This window comes from Rhinopithecus roxellana, chromosome 2 (genome assembly GCF_007565055.1).
Source record: "Rhinopithecus roxellana isolate Shanxi Qingling chromosome 2, ASM756505v1, whole genome shotgun sequence".
NCBI lineage: Eukaryota > Metazoa > Chordata > Mammalia > Primates > Cercopithecidae > Rhinopithecus > Rhinopithecus roxellana.
This window is the reverse complement of record NC_044550.1, coordinates 12,169,424-12,195,936: the sequence shown is the minus strand read 5'-3', so window position 1 is coordinate 12,195,936 and position 26,513 is coordinate 12,169,424. Positions and strand designations below refer to the sequence as shown.

At 39.0% G+C, this 26,513-nt stretch overlaps 1 protein-coding gene across 1 annotated transcript; it reads left to right on the top strand.

Annotated features, from left to right (window-relative positions):
- The first annotated feature begins 21,361 nt into the window (after positions 1-21,361).
- DDIT4L (DNA damage inducible transcript 4 like) lies at positions 21,362-25,979 on the top strand. Its single transcript, XM_010371645.1, has 3 exons — positions 21,362-21,549; positions 21,833-21,972; positions 23,682-25,979. Exons 2-3 carry the CDS (start codon positions 21,882-21,884, stop codon positions 24,170-24,172), a joined length of 582 nt encoding a protein of 193 aa, XP_010369947.1. The 5' UTR covers positions 21,362-21,549; positions 21,833-21,881; the 3' UTR covers positions 24,173-25,979.
- Positions 25,980-26,513: the final 534 nt, after the last annotated feature.

Below are 26,513 nucleotides of genomic sequence, written 5' to 3'. Positions count from 1 at the left end.
CTACTTATGGCTAGCCAATTTTCCCAGCACCATTTATTAAATAGGGAATCCTTTCCCCATTTCTTGTTTCTCTCAGGTTTGTCAAAGATCAGATGGCTGTAGATGTGCGGTATTATTTCTGAGGACTCTGTTCTGTTCCATTGGTCTATATCTCTGTTTTGGTACCAGTACCATGCTGTTTTGGTTACTGTAGCCTTGTAGTATAGTTTGAAGTCAGGTAGCGTGACGCCTCCAGCTTTGTCCTTTTGACTTAGGATTGTCTTGGCAATGCGGGCTCTTTTTTGGTTCCATATGAACTTTAAAGCAGTTTTTTCCAATTCTGTGAAGAAAGTCATTGGTAGCTTGATGGGGATGGCATTGAATCTATAAATAACCTTGGGGAGTATGGCCATTTTCACGATATTGATTCTTCCTATCCATGAGCATGGTATGTTCTTCCATTTGTTTGTGTCCTCTTTGATTTCACTGAGCAGTGGTTTGTAGTTCTCCTTGAAGAGGTCCTTTACATCCCTTGTAAGCTGGATTCCTAGGTATTTTATTCTCTTTGAAGCAATTGTGAATGGAAGTTCATTCCTGATTTGGCTCTCTGCTTGTCTGTTGCTGGTGTATAAGAATGCTTGTGATTTTTGCACATTAATTTTGTATCCTGAGACTTTGCTGAAGTTGCTTATCAGCTTAAGGAGATTTTGGGCTGAGACGATGGGGTTTTCTAAATATACAATCATGTCATCTGCAAACAGGGACAATTTGACTTCTTCTTTTCCTAACTGGATACCCTTGATTTCTTTCTCTTGCCTGATTGCCCTAGCCAGAACTTCCAACACTATGTTGAATAGGAGTGGTGAGAGAGGGCATCCCTGTCTTGTGCCAGTTTTCAAAGGGAATTTTTCCAGTTTTTGCCCATTCAGTATGATATTAGCTGTGGGTTTGTCATAAATAGCTCTTATTATTTTGAGGTACGTTCCATCAATACCGAATTTATTGAGCGTTTTTAGCATGAAGGGCTGTTGAATTTTGTCAAAAGCCTTTTCTGCATCTATTGAGACAATCATGTGGTTCTTGTCTTTGGTTCTGTTTATATGCTGGATTACGTTTATTGATTTGCGAATGTTGAACCAGCCTTGCATCCCAGGGATGAAGCCCACTTGATCATGGTGGATAAGCTTTTGGATGTGCTGCTGAATCCGGTTTGCCAGTATTTTATTGAGGATTTTTGCATCAATGTTCATCAGGGATATTGGTCTAAAATTCTCTTTTTTTGTTGTGTCTCTGCCAGGCTTTGGTATCAGGATGATGTTGGCCTCATAAAATGAGTTAGGGAGGATTCCCTCTTTTTCTATTGATTGGAATAGTTTCAGAAGGAATGGTACCAGCTCCTCCTTGTACCTCTGGTAGAATTCAGCTGTGAATCCATCTGGTCCTGGACTTTTTTTGGTGGGTAGGCTATTAATTGTTGCCTCAATTTCAGAGCCTACTATTGGTCTATTCAGGGATTCAACTTCTTCCTGGTTTAGCCTTGGGAGAGTGTAAGTGTCCAGGAAATTATCCATTTCTTCTAGATTTTCTAGTTGATTTGCGTAGAGGCGTTTATAGTATTCTCTGATGGTAGTTTGTATTTCTGTGGGGTCAGTGGTGATATCCCCTTTATCATTTTTTATTGCATCTATTTGATTCCTCTCTCTTTTTTTCTTTATTAGCCTTGCTAGCGGTCTGTCAATTTTGTTGATCTTTTCAAAAAACCAACTCCTGGATTCATTGATTTTTTGGAGGGTTTTTTGTGTCTCTATCTCCTTCAGTTCTGCTCTGATCTTAGTTATTTCTTGCCTTCTGCTAGCTTTTGAATGTGATTGCTCTTGCCTCTCTAGTTCTTTTAATTGTGATGTTAGAGTGTCAATTTTAGATCTTTCCTGCTTTCTCTTGTGGGCATTTAGTGCTATAAATTTCCCTCTACACACTGCTTTAAATGTGTCCCAGAGATTCTGGTATGTTGTATCTTTGTTCTCATTGGTTTCAAAGAACATCTTTATTTCCGCTTTCATTTCGTTATGTACCCAGTAGTCATTCAGGAGCAGGTTGTTCAGTTTCCATGTAGTTGAGCGGTTTTGATTGAGTTTCTTAGTCCTGAGTTCTAGTTTGATTGCACTGTGGTCTGAGAGACAGTTTGTTATAATTTCTGTTCTTTTACATTTGCTGAGGAGTACTTTACTTCCAATTATGTGGTCAATTTTGGAATAAGTGCGATGTGGTGCTGAGAAGAATGTATATTCTGTTGATTTGGGGTGGAGAGTTCTATAGATGTCTATTAGGTCCGCTTGGTGCAGAGATGAGTTCAATTCCTGGATATCCTTGTTAACTTTCTGTCTCGTTGATCTGTCTAATGTTGACAGCGGAGTGTTGAAGTCTCCCATTATTATTGTATGGGAGTCTAAGTCTCTTTGTAAGTCTCTAAGGACTTGCTTTATGAATCTGGGTGCTCCTGTATTGGGTGCATATATATTTAGGAGAGTTAGCTCTTCCTGTTGAATTGATCCCTTTACCATTATGTAATGGCCTTCTTTGTCTCTTTTGATCTTTGATGGTTTAAAGTCTGTTTTATCAGAGACTAGGATTGCAACCCCTGCTTTTTTTTGTTCTCCATTTGCTTGGTAGATCTTCCTCCATCCCTTTATTTTGAGCCTATGTATGTCTCTGCATGTGAGATGGGTCTCCTGAATACAGCAGACTGATGGGTCTTGACTCTTTATCCAGTTTGCCAGTCTGTGTCTTTTAATTGGAGCATTTAGTCCATTAACATTTAAGGTTAATATTGTTATGTGTGAACTTGATCCTGCCATTATGATATTAACTGGTTATTTTGCTCGTTAGTCGATGCAGTTTCTTCCTAGCCTCGATGGTCTTTACATTTTGCCAAGTTTTTGCGATGGCTGGTACCGGTTGTTCCTTTCCATGTTTAGGGCTTCCTTCAGGGTCTCTTGTAAGGCAGGCCTGGTGGTGACAAAATCTCTAAGCATTTGCTTATCTGTAAAGGATTTTATTTCTCCTTCACTTATGAAACTTAGTTTGGCTGGATATGAAATTCTGGGTTTAAAATTCTTTTCTTTAAGAACGTTGAATATTGGCCCCCACTCTCTTCTGGCTTGTAGAGTTTCTGCCGAGAGATCTGCTGTTAGTCTGATGGGCTTCCCTTTGTGGGTGACCCGACCTTTCTCTCTGGCTGCCCTTAAGATTTTTTCCTTCATTTCAACTTTGGTGAATCTGGCAATTATGTGTCTTGGAGTTGCTCTTCTGGAGGAGTATCTTTGTGGCGTTCTCTGTATTTCCTGAATTTGAATGTTGGCCTGCCCTACTAGGTTGGGGAAGTTCTCCTGGATGATATCCTGAAGAGTGTTTTCCAACTTGGTTCCATTTTCCCCCTCACTTTCAGGCACCCCAATCAGACGTAGATTTGGTCTTTTTACGTAATCCCATACTTCTTGCAGGCTTTGCTCATTTCTTTTTCTTCTTTTTTCTTTTGGTTTCTCTTCTCGCTTCATTTCATTCATTTGATCTTCAATCGCTGATACTCTTTCTTCCAGTTGATCGAGTCGGTTACTGAAGCTTGTGCATTTGTCACGTATTTCTCGTGTCATGGTTTTCATCTCTGTCATTTCGTTTATGATCTTCTCTGCATTAATGAGTCTAGCTGTCAATTCTTCCACTCTTTTTTCAAGATTTTTAGTTTCTTTGCGCTGGGTACGTAATTCCTCCTTTAGCTCTGATAAGTTTGATGGACTGAAGCCTTCTTCTCTCCTCTCGTCCAAGTCATTCTCTGACCAGCTTTGATCCGTTGCTGGTGATGGGCTGCGCTCCTTTGCAGGGGGAGATGCGCTCTTATTTTTTGAATTTCCAGCTTTTCTGCCCTGCTTCTTCCCCATCTTTGTGGTTTTATCTGTCTCTGGTCTTTGATGGTGGTGACGAACTGATGGGGTTTTGGTATAGGTGTCCTTCCTGTTTGATAGTTTTCCTTCTGACAGTCAGAAGGACTCTCTGTTGGTCTGTTGGAGATTGCTTGAGGTCCACTCCAGACCCTGTTTGCCTGGGTATCAGCAGCAGAGGTTGCCGAAGATAGAATATTGCTGAACAGCGAGTGTACCTGTCTGATTCTTCCTTTGGAAGTGTCCTCTCAGGGGTGTACTCCACCCTGTGAGGTGTGGGGTGTCAGACTGCCCCTAGTGGGGGATTTCTCCCAGCTAGGCTACTCAGGGGTCAGGGACACACCTGAGCAGGCAGTCTGTCCGTTCTCAGATCTCAACCTCCGCGTTGTGAGATCCGCGGCTCTCCCCAAAGCTGTCAGACAGAGTCGTTCGCGTCTGCACCGGCTCCCGCTACTTCCCCTGTTGGTCTTCAGCTGTGCGCTGTCCCCAGAGGTGGAGACTACAGAGACAGGCAGGCTTCCTTGAGCTGCTGTGAGCTCCACCCAGTTCGAGCTTCCCAGCGGCTTTGTTTACCTACTTAAGCCTCAGCAATGGCGGGCGCCCCTCCCCCAGCCTCGCTGCTGCCTTGCGGATAGATCGCGGCAGACTGCTGTGTTAGCAGTGAGGGAGGCTTCGTGGGCGTGGGACCCTCCCGGCCAGGTGTGGGATATATTCTCCTGGAATGCCTGTATGCTTACAGCGCAGTATTGGGGTGGGAGTTACCCGATTTTCCAGGTGTTGTGTGTCTCAGTTCCCCTGGCTAGGAAAACGGATCCCCTTCCCCCTTGCGCTTCCAGGTGAGGCGATGCCTCGCCCTGCTTCAGCTCTCGCTGGTCAGGCTGCAGCAGCTGACCAGCACCGATTGTCCGGCACTCCCTAGTGAGATGACCCCAGTACCTCAGTTGAAAATGCAGAAATCACCGGTCTTCTGTGTCGCTCGCGCTGGGAGTTGGAGACTGGAGTTGTTCCTATTCGGCCATCTTGCTCCGCCCCCCTGAATCCCTGTTTCTTAGCTGTTAAGTAATACAATTAGATTAGCTTTTATCTTAAAGTCTACTGAAATTGATGAACGAAATTTGCATAGTCACTGGGACTCTTAATCCTGAAGACTTATCTAGAATACATGTAAAAGTATTATTTATTTTCCATTATTCTCTATGTTGAAAACTCCCCAAATGCTTAAATTATAATCGCTCAAAAATGCCTTGAAGAAAAATGGAAGCATAACCACAAAATGAGTTCTAAGTATTTGAGGAGCAGGCAATTACTTAAAAAATGTAAAATAAATGCCCTATAGAGGCCCTCCCCATTTGCTTGTTGCAATGTTTTAATTTTCTACCTTTTTTACTAGGCTGACATTATATTATGCAAGAGAGATAAAAATATAAGCAATCTAATGTGTTAACAGAAATTATAGTATATCTGATGTGTACTACCCATTGTTGCCTAAAAATAAAAGCATTGAGGGATTGGAGTTAAGCTGGGCAGTTTTGAAAGGGGAATTGAAGTAAATGGGAAACACTTGGAGCATGAGGTACTGTAAAAGCATGCAAACTTTTCCAACAATGAAGAAGCTGGGACTCCCAGGCTAAGTACATCAGAAAGCCCAAAAACGCTGAGGTAACCAGGGTGGAAATGAGCGAAAGGTGCTGTGAAGACAAACCAACTCAAACGGCATTTTTCCTATGCTCTCACGCCACAACATCCACAATCAACACAAAAAATGTCCATGACCAAACATGTGTGAGGTCTTACACACACACCAAACAAGCAGTTATGCAGCGGCCGCCAGCTAGGTACCCTCTAATTCAATTCCCACACTATTTACCTGTAGACACCATCAGATCCCACAGGTTGAGGGCTCAGTCCCACAAGATCAGCTCCCCCATCCTCTTGCCTTTAGAAACCAGTCTCAAGTTAGGACCTCTGGAACTTCTGACCAACTGGCTTCAAGTTGGGGCTCCTAAGGTTCCCTCTTTGATCTTGATTAATTTGCCAGAGCAGCTCGCAGAACTCAAACACTTACATACATTTACTGGTTTGCAATAAAGGATTCTTCAAAGGAAACCGATGAAGAGATGCATAGGACAAGGTATGGGGAAAGGGGCATGGAGCTTCTCTGCTCTCCCTGGGTGCAGCCCCTTCCAGGAACCTCCATGTATTCAACTCTCTGGAGGCTCTCCAATTCCTTCCTTCTGAGTTTTTATGGAGTTTTCATAACATTGCATAGGCATGATTGATTAAACCGTTGGCCACTGGCTGTCTCCAGTAGATGGTATGGAAACTGAATTGGAGGGCACCTAGCTGGTGTCTGCTATAGAATTCATATGTGGGGGAAAAACCCACAAGTTGGTCACAGAAGTCTTCTGTGTTGATTGTGGTTATTGTGGTGTGAGAGCAGAGGAAAAATGCAGTCTGAGTTGCTGTTACCTCACAGTGCTTCAGCTTCTCTGTCCTCCCCAGAACTCAGGGGTGGGGCTGAAATTCCCAACCCTCTAATCCATCCTTGGTCTTTCTGGTGACCAACCCCCATCCTAAAGCTACCTAAGGGCAGCCAGCCATCAGTTAATCATTAACATACACAAACACCATCACTTTGGAGGACCTAAGTATTTTAGAAGTTGCATGCCAGGAAACAGGGTCAAAAGCCAAATACATATTTTACAATGTCACAGGACTCCAGGTTGCATAGAGGAGAAGTGTAGAGGATCACCAAAGGAAAAGTTCACCTACTTGATGGTTTCACCCTTATTTAGATACAAAATATTTGTTGAAGAATGTTGGCCATGTGCAGAGACTCACAAGGTATCTTGACCCCAAAGTGAACAAATACTCACTAATAGTATTGGCAAACTCTGTTGTATCTCACTGACTTCAATAGACCTGTAAGGAGACCAACTGTGCTATGTCAGACCAAGGCTTTCCTATTTTAAGAGGAGACAAAGTCCAAGGGGACTGACCCACTTTTACCAAGCCAACTTCTAGAAAAACTCAAATTCTCAGATGCTGGAATTCTTCCAGAAATGAAGCAATTTGCTAACTTGGTGGCTGAGTCAACTAGTCCTGTTAGATGGTCAACATTGTTTTACTTTTTTATTTTTATTTTTTTTTAATATTTTTAAGTGGCAACTCCAGTGTATGAGAGAATGAATGTGACAGCTCAATTTGTAGAAAGCTGCCTTGACTCTCTTAGCTCCTTCATAAACCCTGAAACTAAATGAAAGTCTAATGAATAAAGGGAAGCTACCTTTCTTTTTTTCATATTTACCCCTTGCCCTCACCTCACTCATAATTTTACAGGTTCCTTTATCCACATTTAAGGTGGTTGATCATAAAGTGGAAATGTGGAAGATTTTCTTTAACCCTGAATTAGCAAACCAAAAATTAGAATTTGTTGCATTCCTAGAACTAAGGTCAGGGTTCCCAAGCAGGTACGCAAGCAAACACAAAGACAAAACTACCATTTCATTTCAGAAAAGCCTCCATAATCTCCTGAGTTAATTCCCATAATAGACCATAATAGATCACTCCTTCCTTCCTTCCTTCCTTCCTTCCTTCCTTCCTTCCTTCCTTCCTTCCTTCCTTCCTTCCTTCCTTTCTTTCTTTCTTTCTTTCTTTCTTTCTTTCTTTCTTTCTTTCTTTCTTTCTTTCTTTCTTTCTTTCTTTCTCTTTCTTTCTTTCTCTTTCTTTCTTTCTCTTTCTTTCTTTCTTTCTTTTTTCCTTTCTTTTTTTCTTTCTTTTCTTCCTTCCTTCCTTCCTTCCTTCCTTCCTTCCTTCCTTCCTTCCTTCCTTCCTTCTTGCTTTCTTACATCTCCTTTTGGTTCAGTTTTTCTGCAGAACCCTAATACATACACTCTTTTCCCTGGCTCTTTCAGTATAAGATGATTGGCTAGGGTTAAGAACATAGCCTCCTGTACCCACTAGCTCATTCCTGATTTAATGAGTCCCCCCCCAATCCCTCAGAACACCACACTTTTTGTCAATTATCATTTGCATTAATATACTTGAAAAATGTCATTTTCGTGCACAGAACACCTCCATACTAAAAATAACTCCCTTTTCTCTCCCACTTAAAAAGAGAATTCTAATATACTGGTTACATATAGGGAAAATTTTGAACCTGAACTTACTTTGTAAATTACATTTAAACATTCACAAAATGTAATACCTTATTTTTTATAACAGATTGTTTGTGAGGTACCCTTACAACAGAAAAGAACGGTCCATTGTGTCCTATCTAACCCAAAGATTAAAATAAAATAAATATACTTCAGCAAAAATAACTACAGACAATGAATGCTATTTGTCAGGAGGACATAAATTCCTATAAGGAAATTTTTCTGATTATTTTACTCAAGGGTATAAAAACTTCTCAACCAAAATCAGTTTCTACTAGAATATAGTCTGTCACGTTTAAGTCATGGCAGCTGAGCCAGGACTATATTCTTCACTACATCAAGTAAGATAAAGGAGCTCCAGAAATACTTTAAAGCAGGAATTTAAAGTGCAGTTAGGATGGCTAACATTTAAGTGATATTCAAGTTGCTCCTTTATGAGGCTTGCAAGGCCCTTTGGAATCTGACTTCTATATCCACCCTTTCCAATTTCATTTCTCATCATTTCCCCACTTCCCTCCTCTAACAACCTCCATCCATCCACATTATGCACTTCAGCTGTTTTGAACTTCTCTCCTGAAACCAGCCACTCATAGAGCAACACTTTTCCAATCCTGGCTCTACTTGAGTAACCTGAAGTAAGTTTCTAAACTCTCTGTGACCCAGTTTCCTCATCCTCGGTTCTAAATTTATAACAGTAACACCCAAGTCATAGAGTCACTGTAAAGATCAAATGAGATTATGACTACTTATGTGAAATTCTTATCATAGTACCTCATTTAGTAAATGCCCATAAATACTGGTTGTTGTTAACAGTATTGATTCTTCTGTACATAACATTTATTCCACTCCTCACCTCCTTTCACATACTTAGTTCCTATGCATCTTTCAAACATCAGCTTAAAAATGAAACCTTCCCCAAATAACCCCTCCCTACCTAGGTGAATATTCCTCTTTGTATGACTATAATCACTGCACATCCCATATCAAAGGACTTAACATCACTTGCCGTTATCTCCTGTATGTTGTTCCTATTCTCCCACTAAACTGGTAGCTCTGTAAAGACAAGTGCTACATTTATTCGGCTCCCCACTTGCTACGTATTACACCTTCTGTGTTTGTTGAAAGAATGAATGAATGAAACTCAACTGGCAAGGGAAAGTCACTTTGGCTTTTAGATTTTTTGTTTTTTGCTTTATTTTTAATATAGTCATGGTCTCTTCTGTGAAAATAAAAAAATCTAAACAAATTAAATTTAACAGAGTTTAATTAAGCAAAGAATAATGCAGGAATGGGGGAGCCCCTGATCCAGAATAGGTTCAGAGATACTCCAGCAGTAGATGGTTGAAGAATATTTATGGAAAGAAAAAGGCAAATGTGCAGAAAATGGAAGAAGAGTCTAAAAACAGCTGGATTGGTTCAAACTTGGCATTTGCCTTATTTAAACATGGTTTTAACAGTTGTCTGCCTTGGATTGCCTGAAACCCAGTGATTGGTACAAGAGTAGGTTATAGCCTGTTTACACATCTAATTAAGTTACAGTTCACTATATACAGAGAAGCCATTAGGCTGAACTTAAAATTGTAAAGAGACAGCTGTAGGCTCGACTTTGTATAACACTTCTATAGCCTGTTCAATTAGCTAACCGTAGGCGTCATTTCTCTTCTACCCTCCAAAACTACTGATGCTTCTGGAAAAGAGGACTTCCAGCAGCTGTTTAACTGGGAACAAGTTGAAAAATTATTTGAAATGGAAGCCACTAGAATGAATTGTAAACACTTCCTTAATCTTTTTCCTTTGTATGCCTCAGCAGATAAGACTGCTTCTGTGCCCCAAAATTGGGACCATATGCTCCTTAGTTTCCTGCTCTGACCAATTTGCTATTTGTGTTACCAAAGCATATTTTGTAGATTTTATTTGAAAAAAGAAAGTTAGAAAATACTCAGTATTATATAACATGAAGTCTTTATTTGAATTTATCATATTTGATCTTTGAAAGCTAAATAACTAAAATCTCATTTCTACTAAATTATATTTTTTTCATGCTAAGGCTAAATGTGAGATCTAACATTTCACAAAATCTTGTTTTTTTTTTTTCAAAACACATGACAAAATATAAAAGCATTTTTATCAGGGTGAAAGTAATTTACGGAACTTCTAGCTCTACATTATCGTTCACTATATAAGCAATGATCTAGTCCTATTACAGTATTATGTTTTTTAGTACTCATTAAGATTGTGTGTTAAGTCCTTTCCTTGCCACTATAGTAAAGTTATACACATATATAGTAAGCAATTATAGGTATAATACTCACAACTATAATGATAAATAATAAATAATTACATTTGTTATACCCTAGAGATTCAGGGTTTTCATTTATTCAGCCAATAATTATTACGTATCGGACACCGTGCAAAGAATGAGCATATCATGGTGAACAACAGAGAAATGGGCCTGTACTCTTGGAACAAGATGAAAACATTACAGAAATAAGCCTAAAACATATGTATACATTTATAATTATAAGTTATAATAAAATGTACAAAGCAAAAAAGACACTAAAAGACAGAAGGAATCTAATTTAGATTTGAATGTTAGAAAAATCTTTCCAAGGATATATTTAAAATTTAACTGAAAAGCATGAACACTAATTCTACACAAACTCTCCCAGAAAATACAAGAGGAGGAAACACTGTATAAAAACCATTCAATAAGGCCAGCATTGTACTGACACCCAAGCCAGACAAAGATACTACAAGAAAGAAAGGAAGGAAAGAAAACTCCCAATAATATTCCTCATGAAATGAGAGGAATATTATTGAATTTGAAGTAAAAGTCCTCAACAAAATATGAACAAGTAGATTCAGAACTAAAAAGAAGATAACATACCATGATTAAATATGTCAGGAAATGTAAATCTGGTTGAACTTTTTAAATCAATAGATATAATTCACTGTATCAATAAAGTAGAAAACCATATAATCATCTCACAAGATGTAGAGAAAATATTTGACAAAGTTTAACACCCACTCATGATAAAACCTCTCAGCAAAGAGGGATTGTGGAGAACTTCCTCAACTTGATAGTGAGCATCTCTAAAATACCTCCAGCTAACTTCATAGTCCGTGAGGAAAGACTGAATGCTTTCCCTCTCAGAGTGTGAACAAGGCAAGAATGTCCTCTCTTACTACTCATATTCAACACTGTACTTGAGGTCCTTGTCAGTGCAATAAAAGGAAAAAAAATAAAATAAAGGCATCCAGATTGGAATGAATGGAATAAAACTAAAATTGTTCTTTTTAGAGAACGTGATTGCTTGTGGAGAAAATCTCGAAGAACTCACCAAAAACCTAGTAGAACTAATAAGTGGTATTAGCAAGAATAAAAAAAAAGGTCAAGTTTATTTTGTGTATTGCAGTTCTGCATTTCTAGATAGTATTTCTGTGTTTCTATTTTATATTCATATGCTAGCAATAAACAGTTGGAAACCGAAATTTTAAAATAGCATCAAAAACATAAAATGCTTAGCTATAAATCTAACAAAATATATGCAGGTTCTGTGCTGAAAACTGTAAAAGAAATTGAAGAAGATCTGAATAGAGAGCTACATCATGTCTATTGTTGGAAAACTCAATAGAATTAAGATGCAAATTTCCCCCAAAGTGATCTGGATGCAACGCAATTCCATTCAAATCCAAGTAGACATTTTCTTTTGAAATCCACAAGTTGACTCTAAATATATATGAAATGCATAGGAATAAAAAAGGCAAAATATTTCTTAAAGAGAACAAATTTAGAAGACTCATACTATCTGATTTCAGGATGTATTATAACACAGTGTAATGTTGGTGAAAAGGCAGACATGTCTTGAACTCCTGACCTCAAGTCATCTGCCTGCCTCAGCCTCCCAAAGTGCTTGGATCACAGGCGTGAGCCACCACGCCCAGCCCTTGTCCTGTATTTCTTAGTGTGAGCCTCAAAAGAAATTTTGAATTTTCTAATAGCCACGTTTTTAAGTCACAAAAAGAAGCAGGTGAAATTAATTTTAGTGGTATATTTTATTTAACCCAACATATCAAAAATCTTATCATTTCAACATATAAACAATATAAAAATTATTAATGTGATATTTTACATTCTTCATGTTTGACTAAATCTTCAAAAGTCTGGTGTGTATTTTCTACTTCTCACTTTGGACTGGTCACATTTTAAAGTGCTCAATCACAAATTTATCTGTACTTATCGGATTGGATGGAGCTGACCTAGAACCTTCTCCAAAGCTGCATTTGAACTTCTGCTCTCCCTGCCCTGCCCTCTATAGTAACATCCACAAACATTTTGATGAATGAAATTGCACTTAACTGAATATTCTACTGTGGGCTATAACAAAGGCATGATTCTACTGAGGTTAAAAAGAAGGAAATATTATTTAATTGTCTGAAATTGAAATCAAATTACTGGCAACTTGTAAGTTTTATATTAAAGAACATTTTATCTTTTTGATGAAAATTATTTCCTCATAGACAGCAAAAAGACTGGCTTAAATGAACACCAATGTCCCCACATAACAAGAAAACAGTTGATTGATGACTTAGTGTAGCGTGGTAAAAATATATATATATATTTTTGGTGCCTGAGCTGATCAACCAGTGAACTTAAAATGGCCTTTGTAGACGCATCCTTAAGGCTTTCCTCAAAAGTGGAAATCAGGAAGAAAATGAGGCATTTCTAATTTTGCCTGAAAGTTATGATTAATAATTTCCATTTATAGTTTTACCTTTTAAAAATTATAATACCTTTTCTAATTAGCATGAGAGAAATTACAACTCCTAACCAATAGGTTTCTAGGACATATTTAAACTGTATAAAAAGGTAGAGCAGATGAATGAATAAATGTTGGAGAGTAAAAGGAAACAAAAATTCTCATACTTTATTGACGGGTGCCCAAAACTGTACAATTCCTATGAAGGATAATTTATCAAGATCTATGAAAACTATACTTAGCATATTTATCTTTTAATGAAGAAATCTCTCCTCTAAAAATTTAATTTCATTTCTAAATAAGGGAACTGTTTATAGATAGACATTATAAAGACATAACCTTATAGGCAATTATGCAGGTGGAATCTAACAAGTATAACAATAAAAATTACTTTTAAAATAATAATTTTTATGCTTTTATCTTCCTGTTAAACAATCCAGAGAAAATGTTACAGAAGCAAGTCCAGAAAACTAAAAAATGAAATAAAATAATAAAGTTAATAAAGGATTTACTTCAAATTTCTAAACTAATAGCCAATTTGTAAATTTCAAAATTGAAAACAGTTCCCTGAATTAGAAAATACAAAAATATTCCCGATTTATGGAGTTTTCACAGTAACTATTTAACTACAGAACACATGAAAACCACTTTTTAAAAAGTACTTTATATATAGGTTTCATTGTAGGCAGCAATCTTTCAATAATGGATAAACTAAAAATGTGCTACGTATGGAACTCGTGTTGACTGTAGACACTAAAAGCAGGGATTCCAAGGTTGCTGCCTTAAATTGACTAGAAAGAAAAATGTTAAAATATATTTTTCAGAAGTACAACTACAGCTATGCTGATAGATAGAGTATCAATCTTAGTCCACGGACTGAATTGTGCAATAAAGCAACATTACTGCTTCATGTTTGTTATTTAACTTAATTTCTGGTATTTACCCTTCATTCAACTGAGGAATAGATAATTTAATGTCACTCATTCTTTGTCCTAACCATTCTTATCCTCCTACCCCACAGATTCAATACATGTGTCAAGGGTTTCAAAGCCTGTGCAATGTTGAGGTTTCAGGAGAGGGGCAGGGATGGAGACTGTACTCTCTAATCATTGATCACGCATAGGTTACAGCTAAGATGTTCATCACCTGTGCCCTCAGCATCCCATCTGATCTGGCTATTTTCTTCCGCTCCATATGGCTCTTGGGGAACAGCAGGAATCTTTTCCAAATAGGAACTCTGTCCAGTCCTCTCTAAGGTCTTGCCACCTCCTAGACATAGCCATAAAGTAATGCCCTGGTCTCTACTGCTTTGAAACCCATAGGTGAATCTCTCCCCCAGCCTGGGTGAACCTCTTTTTAGTTTTTCACTATATCCAGGAAATTCTGTTGACACATCCTGTCCAAAGTCAGAGACCAAGTTAATATAAAAGCTGTATTTGGGGCCAGGTCTCCTGATTCTGCAGCATGTGCACTCTTTATTATGCATTATATGCACACTAAAATCTACAACCATCTGTGATGTCTGTCACACCATTTGATGAATTATTTACTACAGTTGAATTTTGTGCATTTACAGGAACAAACTTATATAGCCATGAGTGTCTAGGATGACCACCTTTGACTTAGCTCTTGTTATGTGCCAGTTGCATTGCTAGAAAGTTAACATGTATTGTAGCATTGAATCTTCCATATTACAGACAAGGAGGCTGAAATTCAAAGGATTTTGATTAATTTCACAATGTGCACACTTATGGTAAAGCCAGAATTTGAAGGCAAGTTTGAGTTAGAACCCAAAGTCAAACCATTAAATGTGTACTACTCTGTTACACATTCAGAGGTGAAGCCTGTTTTATAAGCCTTTAGCATATGAACATCTAAGCTAACTGCAAAGGTAATCATGTGATGCTATAAATTAAGTACCATTTATTGCTTAATTTAGATATGATGCATCAATAATGTCACAAAACTGAATGTACTTCATCATGCTTATAGCTAATATTGACATCCCCTGAAAGGCTTCTTCAGCAATTTACAATTTAGCTCTTCTGTCCCAATAGATAACATCTACAGAATAGTTCCCAATTACCAGCACAATGTTTCAAAAACTAAGTCACTGTTTTAAAACATATTTTATGATACAGTTACAGCAGAAGAAATGAATACATTCATAACTCTATTTATCCTCTGTAGTAAATTTGGAAGTAATAAGATATATCTTTCTGTGTTACTGTCTTCCTTCTAAATTTGTGGTTTCCAAATGCAACTTTCCATAGACCAATTACTTTAAATACATTTTATTATATAAGCCCTTTCCTTGTGTTATATTATAGGCTTCCATTCCATCAAGGTTGAATATAATTCAGGGTTTGATAATGTCTCAACTTTATTAAAACAGGACTTAATTTTTACAAAAGACACTCTTCTCTGAAAACCAGACTGTTTTCACATAGCTGTGTGTGGTCTGTGAGTTAGGCCCAGGAGCTAAAAACCACACAGGATGGATTATTTTCATTACAGCCATTATATCTGACTTGAGCTATGGAGAATCAACAAACACTTTCCCAGCTGAGACTCTATCCACCTTGCATCAAGGCCTTGCACATAGTAGGTACTCAAGAAATATTTTTTCTTAATTGACCAAGAAATAGCTGTACAAGTGTTTAGATTGTCTTATGGTTTTTTTCATTCTCTTTAACTAAAATTTGTTTTAATTGCATACAACATGCATCACCTAAAAATCTTACCACAAAGCAGATTCTGTTTCAGTAGTGTAGGGTGAGGCCTGAGATTCTGCATTTTTTACAGTCTCCCAAGAGATGCCTATGCTTTTGGTCTGTGATATGTATGATGAGTAGCAAGGTTGTAAATCTGACTTCAAAACACATTAGTGTTTACATCATTGTACTCCTGGAGCACACTGTACCTCCCCTAATTTTATCATACTATTTATAATCTTATATTCATTTGCCTATATACCTTTCTAAACCATAGTCTGTCTGGTGATGGGCACCAAATGTATCTGGTTTCCTGTTGTATTCTTAGGGCCTAACAGATAATTAATACACAACAAATACTTATTGAATGTCAATTGACCAAATGAATGAATATGTACAAAAGACATGCTTTTATACACACCCTTGATCATATGTAAATACTCCTCTAGCTACCTGTTCATTAAGATGTCACCATGACTTTGAGAATTTTTCAAGGTCAGAGTACAATTCATCATTATGATAATAGCTAACATTTATTGAGTACATTATGCATTCACTCACCGAACCCCCACGACAGCCCTGTAAGGTAAAATTATTATAATTCTCATTTTATTTATTTAGTGTAGTTTTTAAAAATTTTTTAGTTGACAAATAATAATTGTACATTTTCATGCAGTACATAGTAATGTTTCCACACATAAAATGTGTGGTGATCAGACTGGGATAATTACCATATCCAACATCTCAAATATTCATCATTTCTCTGTGTTGGGAACATTCAATATCCTCCTTCTATCTGTTTAAAACACCATATTATTGTTAACTATAGTCACCCTACAGTGGAAGAAACACTAGAACTGATTCCTCTCATCTAGCTATAATTTTGTATCCTTTAACACAGAGGTCTCCAACCCTCAGGCCATGGACCAGTACCGGTCCATGACCTGTTAGGAACTGGGTGCACAGCAGGAGGGGAGCAGTGGGTGAGCGAGCGAGCAAAGCTTCATTGTGTTTACAGCTGCTCCCCATTGCCTGCACTCCCACCTGAGTTCTGCCTCAGCTGCAGCATTAGATTCTCATAGGAGCGTGAACTCTTTGTGAACTGCATATGTGAAGGATCTAGGTTACCCATTCTTTATGAGAATGTAACTAATGCCTGATGATCTGAAATGGAACAGTTTCATCCCCAAACCATCCACATCCCCAACTGTGGAAAAATTCTCTTCCATGAAACAAGTCCCGGGTGCCAAAAAGGTTGAGGACCACTGCTTTAACAAATCTCTCCCTCTCACTTCCTTCCCCATAATTCCCATTTTAAAGGTGCAAATAGAGGCACAGAAATGGTAAGTACCTAATCCAAGTTTACACAGCTAGTAAATGTTACTGCTAGGAGTTAGGCTCCACAGTCCATGCAACTAACTACTACACCATGAAGATGAAAAAACTGAATCACTCTGGACTAGTCAAGTTTCTCAACCTTAATGTGCTTTAAATCTGCAGAATGGAGATTAGATCCCATTCTAAAAAGTACCGTGCAGAATTCCATATCTAGTCGACACTCAGGCATTCTCAGATTCAATTCTCTTCTTGAGCAACCCCACAGGTTTATGTCAAGAAGTAACATGTAGTTTTGCTAGGATACAAATGTCAATGACAAAAGTTGTGCAAGGCTGGCCCACCAAAATAGGACACTTGGCTGTTACAGGAGGGGAAAGCAGTGAAGAACCCAACATTGACATGAGCATGTAGCTTTATTTTCCTCATTTCTTGGTGCACATTAAAATTCCAGAAAAATGGTATGGTATAGTGGTATTCTCAAATTTGGAACCTATAAAGGTTTTAAGATGTACCCCTAGACAAATGTCAGGACCCACTCCATGTTTCTGGCTGACATCCTCTGATATAGTCACCTGAATTACACATTTTTCCATAATTAAGGAAAAGCAGATATTGTATGCATTTAAACATATTGTCTCTATTTAAAGACTGATAATACACAGCATTGTTTATGAAGAGAACAAAATCATACAACTATATTGAGACAAGCTGCTATGGTAACCATTTCTCTGCTTAAAAAGAGAGGCAATCCCTTCTGTTACTGGAAGACTCTCTCAGCTTTTAATAGCAAGCATTATGTATTATTTTATATATTGGGCCTGGTTTTTGTCTTATACTAGACAAGTTTTCATGTTACCTTACTTAATAGAATAAGTCATATTGAATATTTAATCATTAAATATAAATTGTATTGGGTGACGCACCCTCAAAGGCAAATTAAAAGTATCATTAAATATCTCACCCAGAATGTTAACAGATGATCATACATATCTTGAAACAACTGCATCACTCTATAGTCAATAGTTTCAATTCAATTGTCTGTAAATGTTATTTATTTCCTGAAAAGTATTTCCTAGATTAAGAGGAAAGTTAACATAACTCTGTGTTTTACACCAAGATAATTTTTTACCCACATTATTTTCTTACGTATCATTGGCAGATCCCTTCCTGCTTTCCCATACAGCGATGGATGTATTATAATAAAAAAAGTCTTTCCTAATCAGTAGCAATACTTTCCAGATTTCTTGCAAACAGGAAAGATCATAAATTTTCTTATACTTTATTAACACTTCCCCGACTCCGTTTAGCCACTTGCTTGTTGCACTTACCCAGAGAACTACAATTTCAGAACATAATAACAGCAATAATAATAATATCACTCATTAAGCTCTTGCTTAATATCAGTATTAGTTTGGTTCTAAGCACTTTGCATGGGACACCAAATTTACAAACTTAGCACAACTAAAGGAATCCAGAGATAGTATGCATTTAAAGATCTCATATTTGTTTATGAAAAAGAGATAATATTTAGCATTGATTTTAAGCATTTCTCTTTTAATCCTTACAACAATCCCATGAGCTTGCTGCTAATGTATAGATCAATTTCCAAGTCCTATAAGTTTTCCCTGAATTGTACAGATTAGGAAACCCAGTAATTCTCCCTCAGGTGTCATCGTTTATGAAATAAAATAAACAATGTGTGGAATGTAAATGTATTAATAAGATTCAACAATAAGTGATTCATACCAAATAAAGACAGAAAGGTGGCTAGCGAAACACATAATAAACATTCAACACTCCAAATCACAAACACAAAAGACACCAGCATTTCCTGTAATAATACATGAAAGCATCATTTTTGCTTTTTGTTTTTGCAGTATCCCTGGCATTGTGCTTTCATACTTTAGGTAAGCAATGACATTATGAATACTATATTTATACCTGAGGAAGCTTAGAACTTAAATATTTGCAAATACATCAGATGAACATATTGTTGCCAGTTGTTACTGCTATCTCATTTTCTTTTTATAAGAAGATGGATGCGTGAATTATAGTAATAAAAAAGCAACCATGCTTAAGTTAAAGGCTTTGCTTATGATTTAGTTTGTCATAATACACTGGTGTATGAAAGGAAATCAAATTATTTAACTGACTAGATTTTCTATTCATGCACAACTATTTCCAGTAAGCACTCCCACGAACTGTTTATATAGTATTAGAGGATATAATGAAAGAGCAGTAAAACAAACTTCTTTATCACTGCACTTAATAAACACCTGAAGTTCCCTAATGTGATGAACTTTCAGTAATAAATAATTGACTGTATCCACATTTTTCTGAAATCTGATAGACTGTGTCACCTTACACTTAGCCTATAATGGCGCTTAGTTTTTCTTAAATTTTCTCCATGTTTCAATTTAAAAAAAAAATCAGTTCTATTTAACCTTGCGAAGATGCAAACTAGTGATAGAATGGATTTTCTACACTTGTAAGTACATAAAAAAGGGCATTCTTAATTATTCCAGGTATGTGTTTTACCTCAATCATTCCTTATGACCTGTAAGTCCTGAGAGCAAGGCCCATTCAGCCAAGAAGACATTATTTGAAGTCTTTTGTACATGAGTAAATTGTTTTCTGTAGTCAGATCCCAAGGGGCTTTGCAAAATTTCAGTCAGTCAGGTGAGCCAAGAGCAAGTACTACTTTCTATAAGTTCCAGTAATCTTTCTGGCCCTATGGAGGCATTTATGAGTTACGCCTAAATACCCTAAGGAAATTGAAACTAGTAATTTCTTTATTTTGCTAGCATTGGTTCAGATCACTCACTATATTAATTCCAATAATTCTCCTTGGAGGCAGGTAAGTGGCAGCCTCATTAGTAATACTGCCCAGACAAGGACAAGAGGCTCTGTGGCCTGCCCAGGGACTGACTGTCAGGCAGCTGGCATCCAACACCTGACCAGGGACCCATCCATTGGTCCTGAACACACTAGCCATTAAAACCACTTCTTAATTGGCTTAAATGGGCTTGTTTATTTTCCACTTTCCTGTTTATTGAAGTAGAAGTGGAAACTGGCCTTCAAAGACCAGCCTATCAACATCTCCTTCCTTGGCTCGCCTGACCTTCAGGCAGTGCAGCTGCCTGAACTGAGTTAAAAATGGACTGTCAAGCTGGTTTTAATTTCTGCTGCTCTGCCTCCCAATGTCCTCCCACTGATCTGTTTATCACACCCTCTATACCCCTTGGGTGGTTGTTTTTCTAAGAGTTTTATGCCAGGACAGCTGAAACTGCCTTTCAAGGCTCTAACCTGCAAATCCTTCTACGCATAATCCTAGAGGACCTGGGAGCCAACACTAGGATCTCTACTGTAGGAACAACCTTCTCCCTCCAGGCATCCCCTAACCCACCCCAAGCTGACTCTCTGAACAGATCATCTCCTACTGGCACACCAAAGCAAGACAACCGTGGCTTAGTAACTTTGGAAGAAAAAATTCAGGTTTGGCTTCTTGCTCATGGGTTGTGTGGGCATGTTGCCTCTTTCCAGGGCTCCTCTGCCCCTCTGTGTGTTCCTATGCAGGACCGCAAGGAGGCCTCACAGGGATTATCTGCTGATCCCCAGCAGAATATAAAACTCTTTATCTTCATTCTCTGAAACCTCTTCAAAACATCCCAAACCCAAGATCCTCCCAACAGGGCTCTCCAGAAACTTCTGGCTCCGGAAATGACAATTGCTATCAATGATGCACGGATGGAGGAGTACCTAAGATCCTACTAATGGTTTTGTGTGTTTCTTGGCAAACTCCCGCTCAATTCAAGCTCCCTGCGCTCTGGGGCAAGGTCTAATTAGAAGAGTGCCAGGCTCACCCTTCCTGCGGAGAAAACGCATTAGTCACAGATGTAAGGGCACGAAGGATGCCAGGGAGCCAGGGAGTGCATGGGGTCGTTAAGGCCCTTCCTAAAATGCTAGGAGCCTTCGTTGCGGGAAAGGAAAACCAGATGTGACCGCGTGCAGCAGAAACCCTGAGAGGCAGAGTAGAGTTGACTGGGTTAGAGGCCGTAAATAAGTGCATAAATGATGCTCACTGAACGTTGCAACAGATTTAAGCCAAGTGTTCAGGATGACACAGCAAAGCCTCAGGACAAGGAAATACACAGACCGCTTAAAGCTTCCCGCTGCTGCCGGGAGCAGCCTGAGTGTGAAAGAGCGGATGCTCGGGGAGGGGTCGCACTGAAGAATCAGGTTCAGGCTTTAAAGAGTCGTGCACCCAGAATTGAGGTCACAGTGGCTCCAGATCTACCCTGGAAGCAACAGGTGTCCGTACCACAGGCTTATTCTCAACTCCCTGCGGCTAGGCTCGGGCTCCCTGGAAGTGTAGGAGTTGAAAGGGGACCAGACTCTGGAGGGGAGGGGCGGGGCGCCGGCCGGGGAAGGGCGGCGCAGGTGGGCGGGCCTGGGCAGGGTGGAGACTGGACCTATAAAGTTCTCGCTGCCCCGGAGGCTATGCTACTGCTAGGAGCCGGCGCAGGGTGGTCGGGGGAGTGAGCAGGGTGCCGCTGGCTGCTGGGGTCTGCAGGTCACCGAGTCCCCAGGAGAGGGGACTCCTAAGAAGGCACCTGCCTGTGTTTCCCCGGCAGCTAGCGCGCCGGCCCCCGGGAACTCCCGGCAGGTGAGCGAAGCTGCGGCCTTGGTGGGGGCAGCAGGGTCTGGGGACGCTGCGCGGGGCAGGTCCCTTCCAAGTTTTGCGAACTGTTTAGTTAGTTTCAGGCTGTTGCTGTAGTTGGCGGCCTTGCTCACAGGGCTTTGTCAACTTGAGTTGCAGAGGCCGGTTCCTCCCCTTTGGCAAAGGAGTTCCTCCGCTAGTTCGCTCCCGCGACGCCGGGCATTTTAGGAGTCTCTGCACGACTCGCCTGCTTTTGCAAATCCGTCTCTTCTCGCCTCATTTTTTCCAGCGCTCAGGAAAGGCCGTTGCGCCCCGCGAGGGAAACAGAGCCGTTGACCATGGTTGCAACTGGCAGTTTGAGCAGTAAGAACCCGGCCAGCATTTCAGAATTGCTGGTCTGTGGCTATCACCCAGAGAGCCTGCTAAGTGGTGAGTGTCCCCGCTGGCCACCCTTCTCCTCTCCAAAGGTCGGTGCCTCTCGATCTACCGGGTGGGAGGGCTTTCGACTTCCTCCCCTGCCTCTATGTAGGGGGTGCCACAAAATCCGTCTGAGGAGACTCCTTTCCAAATTTTCTAACATCTTCTCTTCATGCTAGAAACAAAAGTAGCAAAAGTAGAATACCCGAGGGCTGCATCTTTCTAGGCTGGTGCCAGTAGGCTCTTTGGGATTAAGGTCCTTATCTTACATGATTGTGAAGAACACAGTTATGTGTGTTTTAGCAAATGTATTTACCCCTGTAATCAACATCACCCCTCCCCCTGAATTCCGACGCACCCATTTGCTAGGTATTTCTCACTCTGCCCTGACTCCAGGGAACTACTGATCTGATTTTTATCACTCCAAGTTAGTTTTGCCTTTAGGTAAGTGGAACCATAAAGTAGGTACTCTTTTGTGTCTGGTTTCTTTCCCGCAGCCTAATATTTTTGAGATTCTTTTCTGTGGTTGCTTAAATCAGTGTGTTCATGTTTATTACTGAGTAGGATTTTCAGTCTTGGATATACCCATTATTCCATTTTTAATGTGAGAAGGAAACTGTTGAACAGCAGCGGTGCTTGATTTGCTATCATTTGCAATTTTAACAGCAGTTTCTAAGTGAACACACTGCTCTGCCACTAGAGCTGTAAGAGCATAGATAAACTGCTTAGGCTCTTCGTGTTTTCCTCCTTTCAAGGTGAAGTGGTTGATGACCTAATTTATAGGGCCAGAACTCCAAAATTACATGAAGTGGAGAGGAAAACCCAGTAGCTGATGAAGGTCGAGTAGGCTTAGGGAGAGGAGCCAGGAGGGCATCAGCCTGCACCTTGTTCATTTGACTCTGTGTGGTGTGGCATCCTGCCAAGTGGTAGGATTCATTTGAGGAGTAGGTGACCAAATGCAAAGCTATCTCTTTTCCTTTCAGCCAATCTAATTTTATTTCCCTAGGACTATTTTGTTTTGCTTGGCTAAGAAAAACTACCCAACCGGTTATAAATATCCTCATGAACCTCAAGGGTCTTCTCTGTGTAATTTTTAATTAAAGAGGTTAAAGCTAAAATTGGGACCTACAGGCCACTCCAGTAAAGATTTAAAGACACAAATGTGATAGATCTTTAATGTAACTCTTCAAGCTCATGGACTTTAAACATAATAGCAAAAATTCTTTATTTTACAATACATGTATTCCTACAGTTAGAAAGTAACAACCCCTTAGTCCAAAAAACAAAGTTTTAACTTTTTATTCCAGAAGTAATAAATGTTTTCTGTAAAACAAAATTAGAAACCCCCCATGAGCAAGTAGGCAAGAAAGAAAAGAAAATCACCAATAATCTAGGATAATCCCAAGTAGATTTTTGATGCATAGTCTTTATGATTGTGTGTGTGTTCTGTGTACACACATGAATTTAAAGAAAAGTGGTTATATCCTATCCACTCTATTTATTTAAACCTTTATTTCATACATGAACTTTCATGAGAGCTTAAAGTATGCACTCTATTACCTAGCTAGTTAACAGCTAATTGAGGTCAGCGGACTCTGAAACAAATACAAGAAAAAGGCAGACATGGTAGATAGAGGTAACCAATGTTGATATCTTGGTGTGTTTTTTCTACTGTGAATTTTTTCCTTCTTTATCTAAAAAGAAAACTCCATTTCTTACAGATTTTGACTACTGGGATTATGTTGTTCCTGAACCCAACCTCAACGAGGTAATATTTGAGGAATCAACTTGCCAGAATTTGGTTAAAATGCTGGAGAACTGTCTGTCCAAATCAAAGCAAACTAAACTTGGTTGCTCCAAGGTCCTTGTCCCTGAGAAACTGACCCAGAGAATTGCTCAAGATGTCCTGCGGCTTTCCTCAACAGAGCCCTGTGGCTTGCGAGGTTGTGTTATGCACGTGAACTTGGAAATTGAAAATGTATGTAAAAAGCTGGATAGGATTGTGTGTGATTCTAGCGTGGTGCCTACTTTTGAGCTTACACTTGTGTTTAAGCAGGAGAACTGCTCATGGACTAGCTTTAGGGACTTTTTCTTTAGTAGGGGTCGCTTCTCTTCTGGTTTCAGGAGAACTCTGATCCTCAGCTCAGGATTTCGACTTGTTAAGAAAAAACTTTATTCACTGATTGGAACAACAGTCATTGAAGGGTCCTAAAAAGGGAAAATATATAAAGCTTATTTCATGATTGGGTAGTAAAACTATTCAGCTAGTCAGCTAAAGTCATTTGTAGTTTGCCCCACCTGTCCTCAATAAGAAACCCCAAATGTAGTCCATTTTCTTTCTGTATTTCACATTCTTAGCAACTGTAGCTAACAGGCTGATTTTCTGGCCTTTCGAGAAGTGATCCGAAATAGTGTACATTTTCTGCATATATCCCATTTTTGTACAGAATTGAATGGGATGGAATAGGTAAGCAAAAATAGAAGTCCATTTGAGTTTTACATTTGATTCCACAATTTTGTTTCAGGTAGGCTTGGTAATAGACTATATAAACCAGATTTGCCTAGTTTGATTTTCATATGACTTTTTTTTCTGTAAGTTTTCAGGGTGATTCTTTAAATCACAGAATCTTACTCAATGATACTTAGCTGATCAAAACTTCCAGAAGCCCACACCACCAGTTCATGACTCAAATTTGAAGAGTTCTTAGACAGGAGGGTAGGATTAAGTAGGTGAGTTTAATTAAAGCTTAACCCTAGGTAAGAGTAAATGAGAAATATTATGGCAATAATGGAACTGCTTCACTGTTTCTTCATGACTTCCTCACTCTAATGTTTTAAAGAGGTGACGAAAGCTTGTGCTACCATCTCAGTAACCACGGTGTTGTTTTAGATGCCTTTAAAAGCTCAGTTTCCCTTGTTCTTAAGTGTCGAATATTGTCTTTAAACTAGAAAAATGCAAAACATTGAAATGATATTTTTGTGTGTAGTTGATTACTCTTCCACTGAGTGAATAATAAATACCTGTGAGGATAGGAAATTAGTTCTGAGATCTAGTCCCTCTCTGATTCACTTAGTAATCTATCTTCTTTTCAGTATTACATATGCTTAATCTCATATGAACCATTTCACCATGTCAGTATTATCTCATCTCTGGGCTTTTCTGGGAATTGAGGAATCTCTCCTTAACCCCAATTGTCAAGGGCAGTAGCTGTATACTACCACTTTGAATTATTGAAACGGGTCAATTTACAAAGTCTGCATCGGCTATGGAAATATGGTTTCTAGTACAGCCTGGAGAATGAAACTCACAGTCCAGATAACCATGCACGCACCCAGATTTTTTCCACCTTGGATACCTGTCACTAGGGAATAATAAAGGCCTTATTTTTTGCCTTATTCCGACTAAGTAGATCATTATCTCTTTCCTTTTTTATGTTAATGAGAGAATTTAGCTTCTACTCAACAATGTTCAATTCAGCAAGGCTTTCATATCCTTGCTGTGGCTCATGGATAAGGAGCTTTATTCAGGTTTCCTGCCCTAGCTATTAGCTCCATTTCACATGCTGGAGACTGGTGTAGGGACAGATGTATTCATCCTGGTGTTACTGAAAAACAGGTGTGATCCTGTTACTGATACTATAAGTGACCTAAAATGTCACTGTTCAAATTAGCAAGTGTTCTAACAAACTAAACTCTTCAAATGCTTGGAAAGATACTACAAAGCCAATCTTTATAGAATTGGGCCAAGATAAATCAACGTCGTTTTGCATGTCTGTTGTCAGGCTCCAAAGGTTCACTGTGTTTCTGCCGCTGTCCTGGAGTTGTCACCACTGACTGGGCAAGGCTTCTCGGGCATGGATGTAGAACTGTTGTCCTTTTTCCACTAACAGTTATCTTTGACTCTCTTGCCTGTTATGCTTACAAAATGGTGATGGCTATGGAGGCTGTTAAATTAATATTCCTGTTAAAGGAAATTAAAATTTGTCTATTTTTGACAATAAAGCATTATATATTTTTAATTATCTTGTCCTCTTTTTTTTCTTTTCCCTACTTGATGCAGTGGTCACAGGATCAGGACTGCAATTACAAGGGCTGTAACTAGAGGTGGCTCATTCCTAATAAACCTTGTATCAGAATTCCTTATGGGCCTGATAGAAGTGGGTTGTGCCTTCATCTCATTTGGCAAAATTGGGGTTAACAGTGAATGCAGCTATTTTGCCTGGTAGTAAAAACAGCCCACCAATTTTGGACCTGTGTAGCCTAACCCTATCTGAATATGAGTGGACTGAAAGGGAGCACTGGCTAGACTGGCATTGCTGCCTTCCACCTAGATAGACAAGGTGGGCAAATGGAGGCAAACCTTCGCTTCCAAAGGTGGAAGATTTGGGGTATAAATGAAGAGAAGGAATAATAGTCACTGAGGTTAAAGGAATTAATAAATGGACAATATAAGGAGGGGAATCCAATATTATCCCTTCAAAAGAGGATCAGAGCAAGTGATGATGATGTCTTCCAGCTCAATCATAACAGATAACAGATGCCTGAAAAGGTGA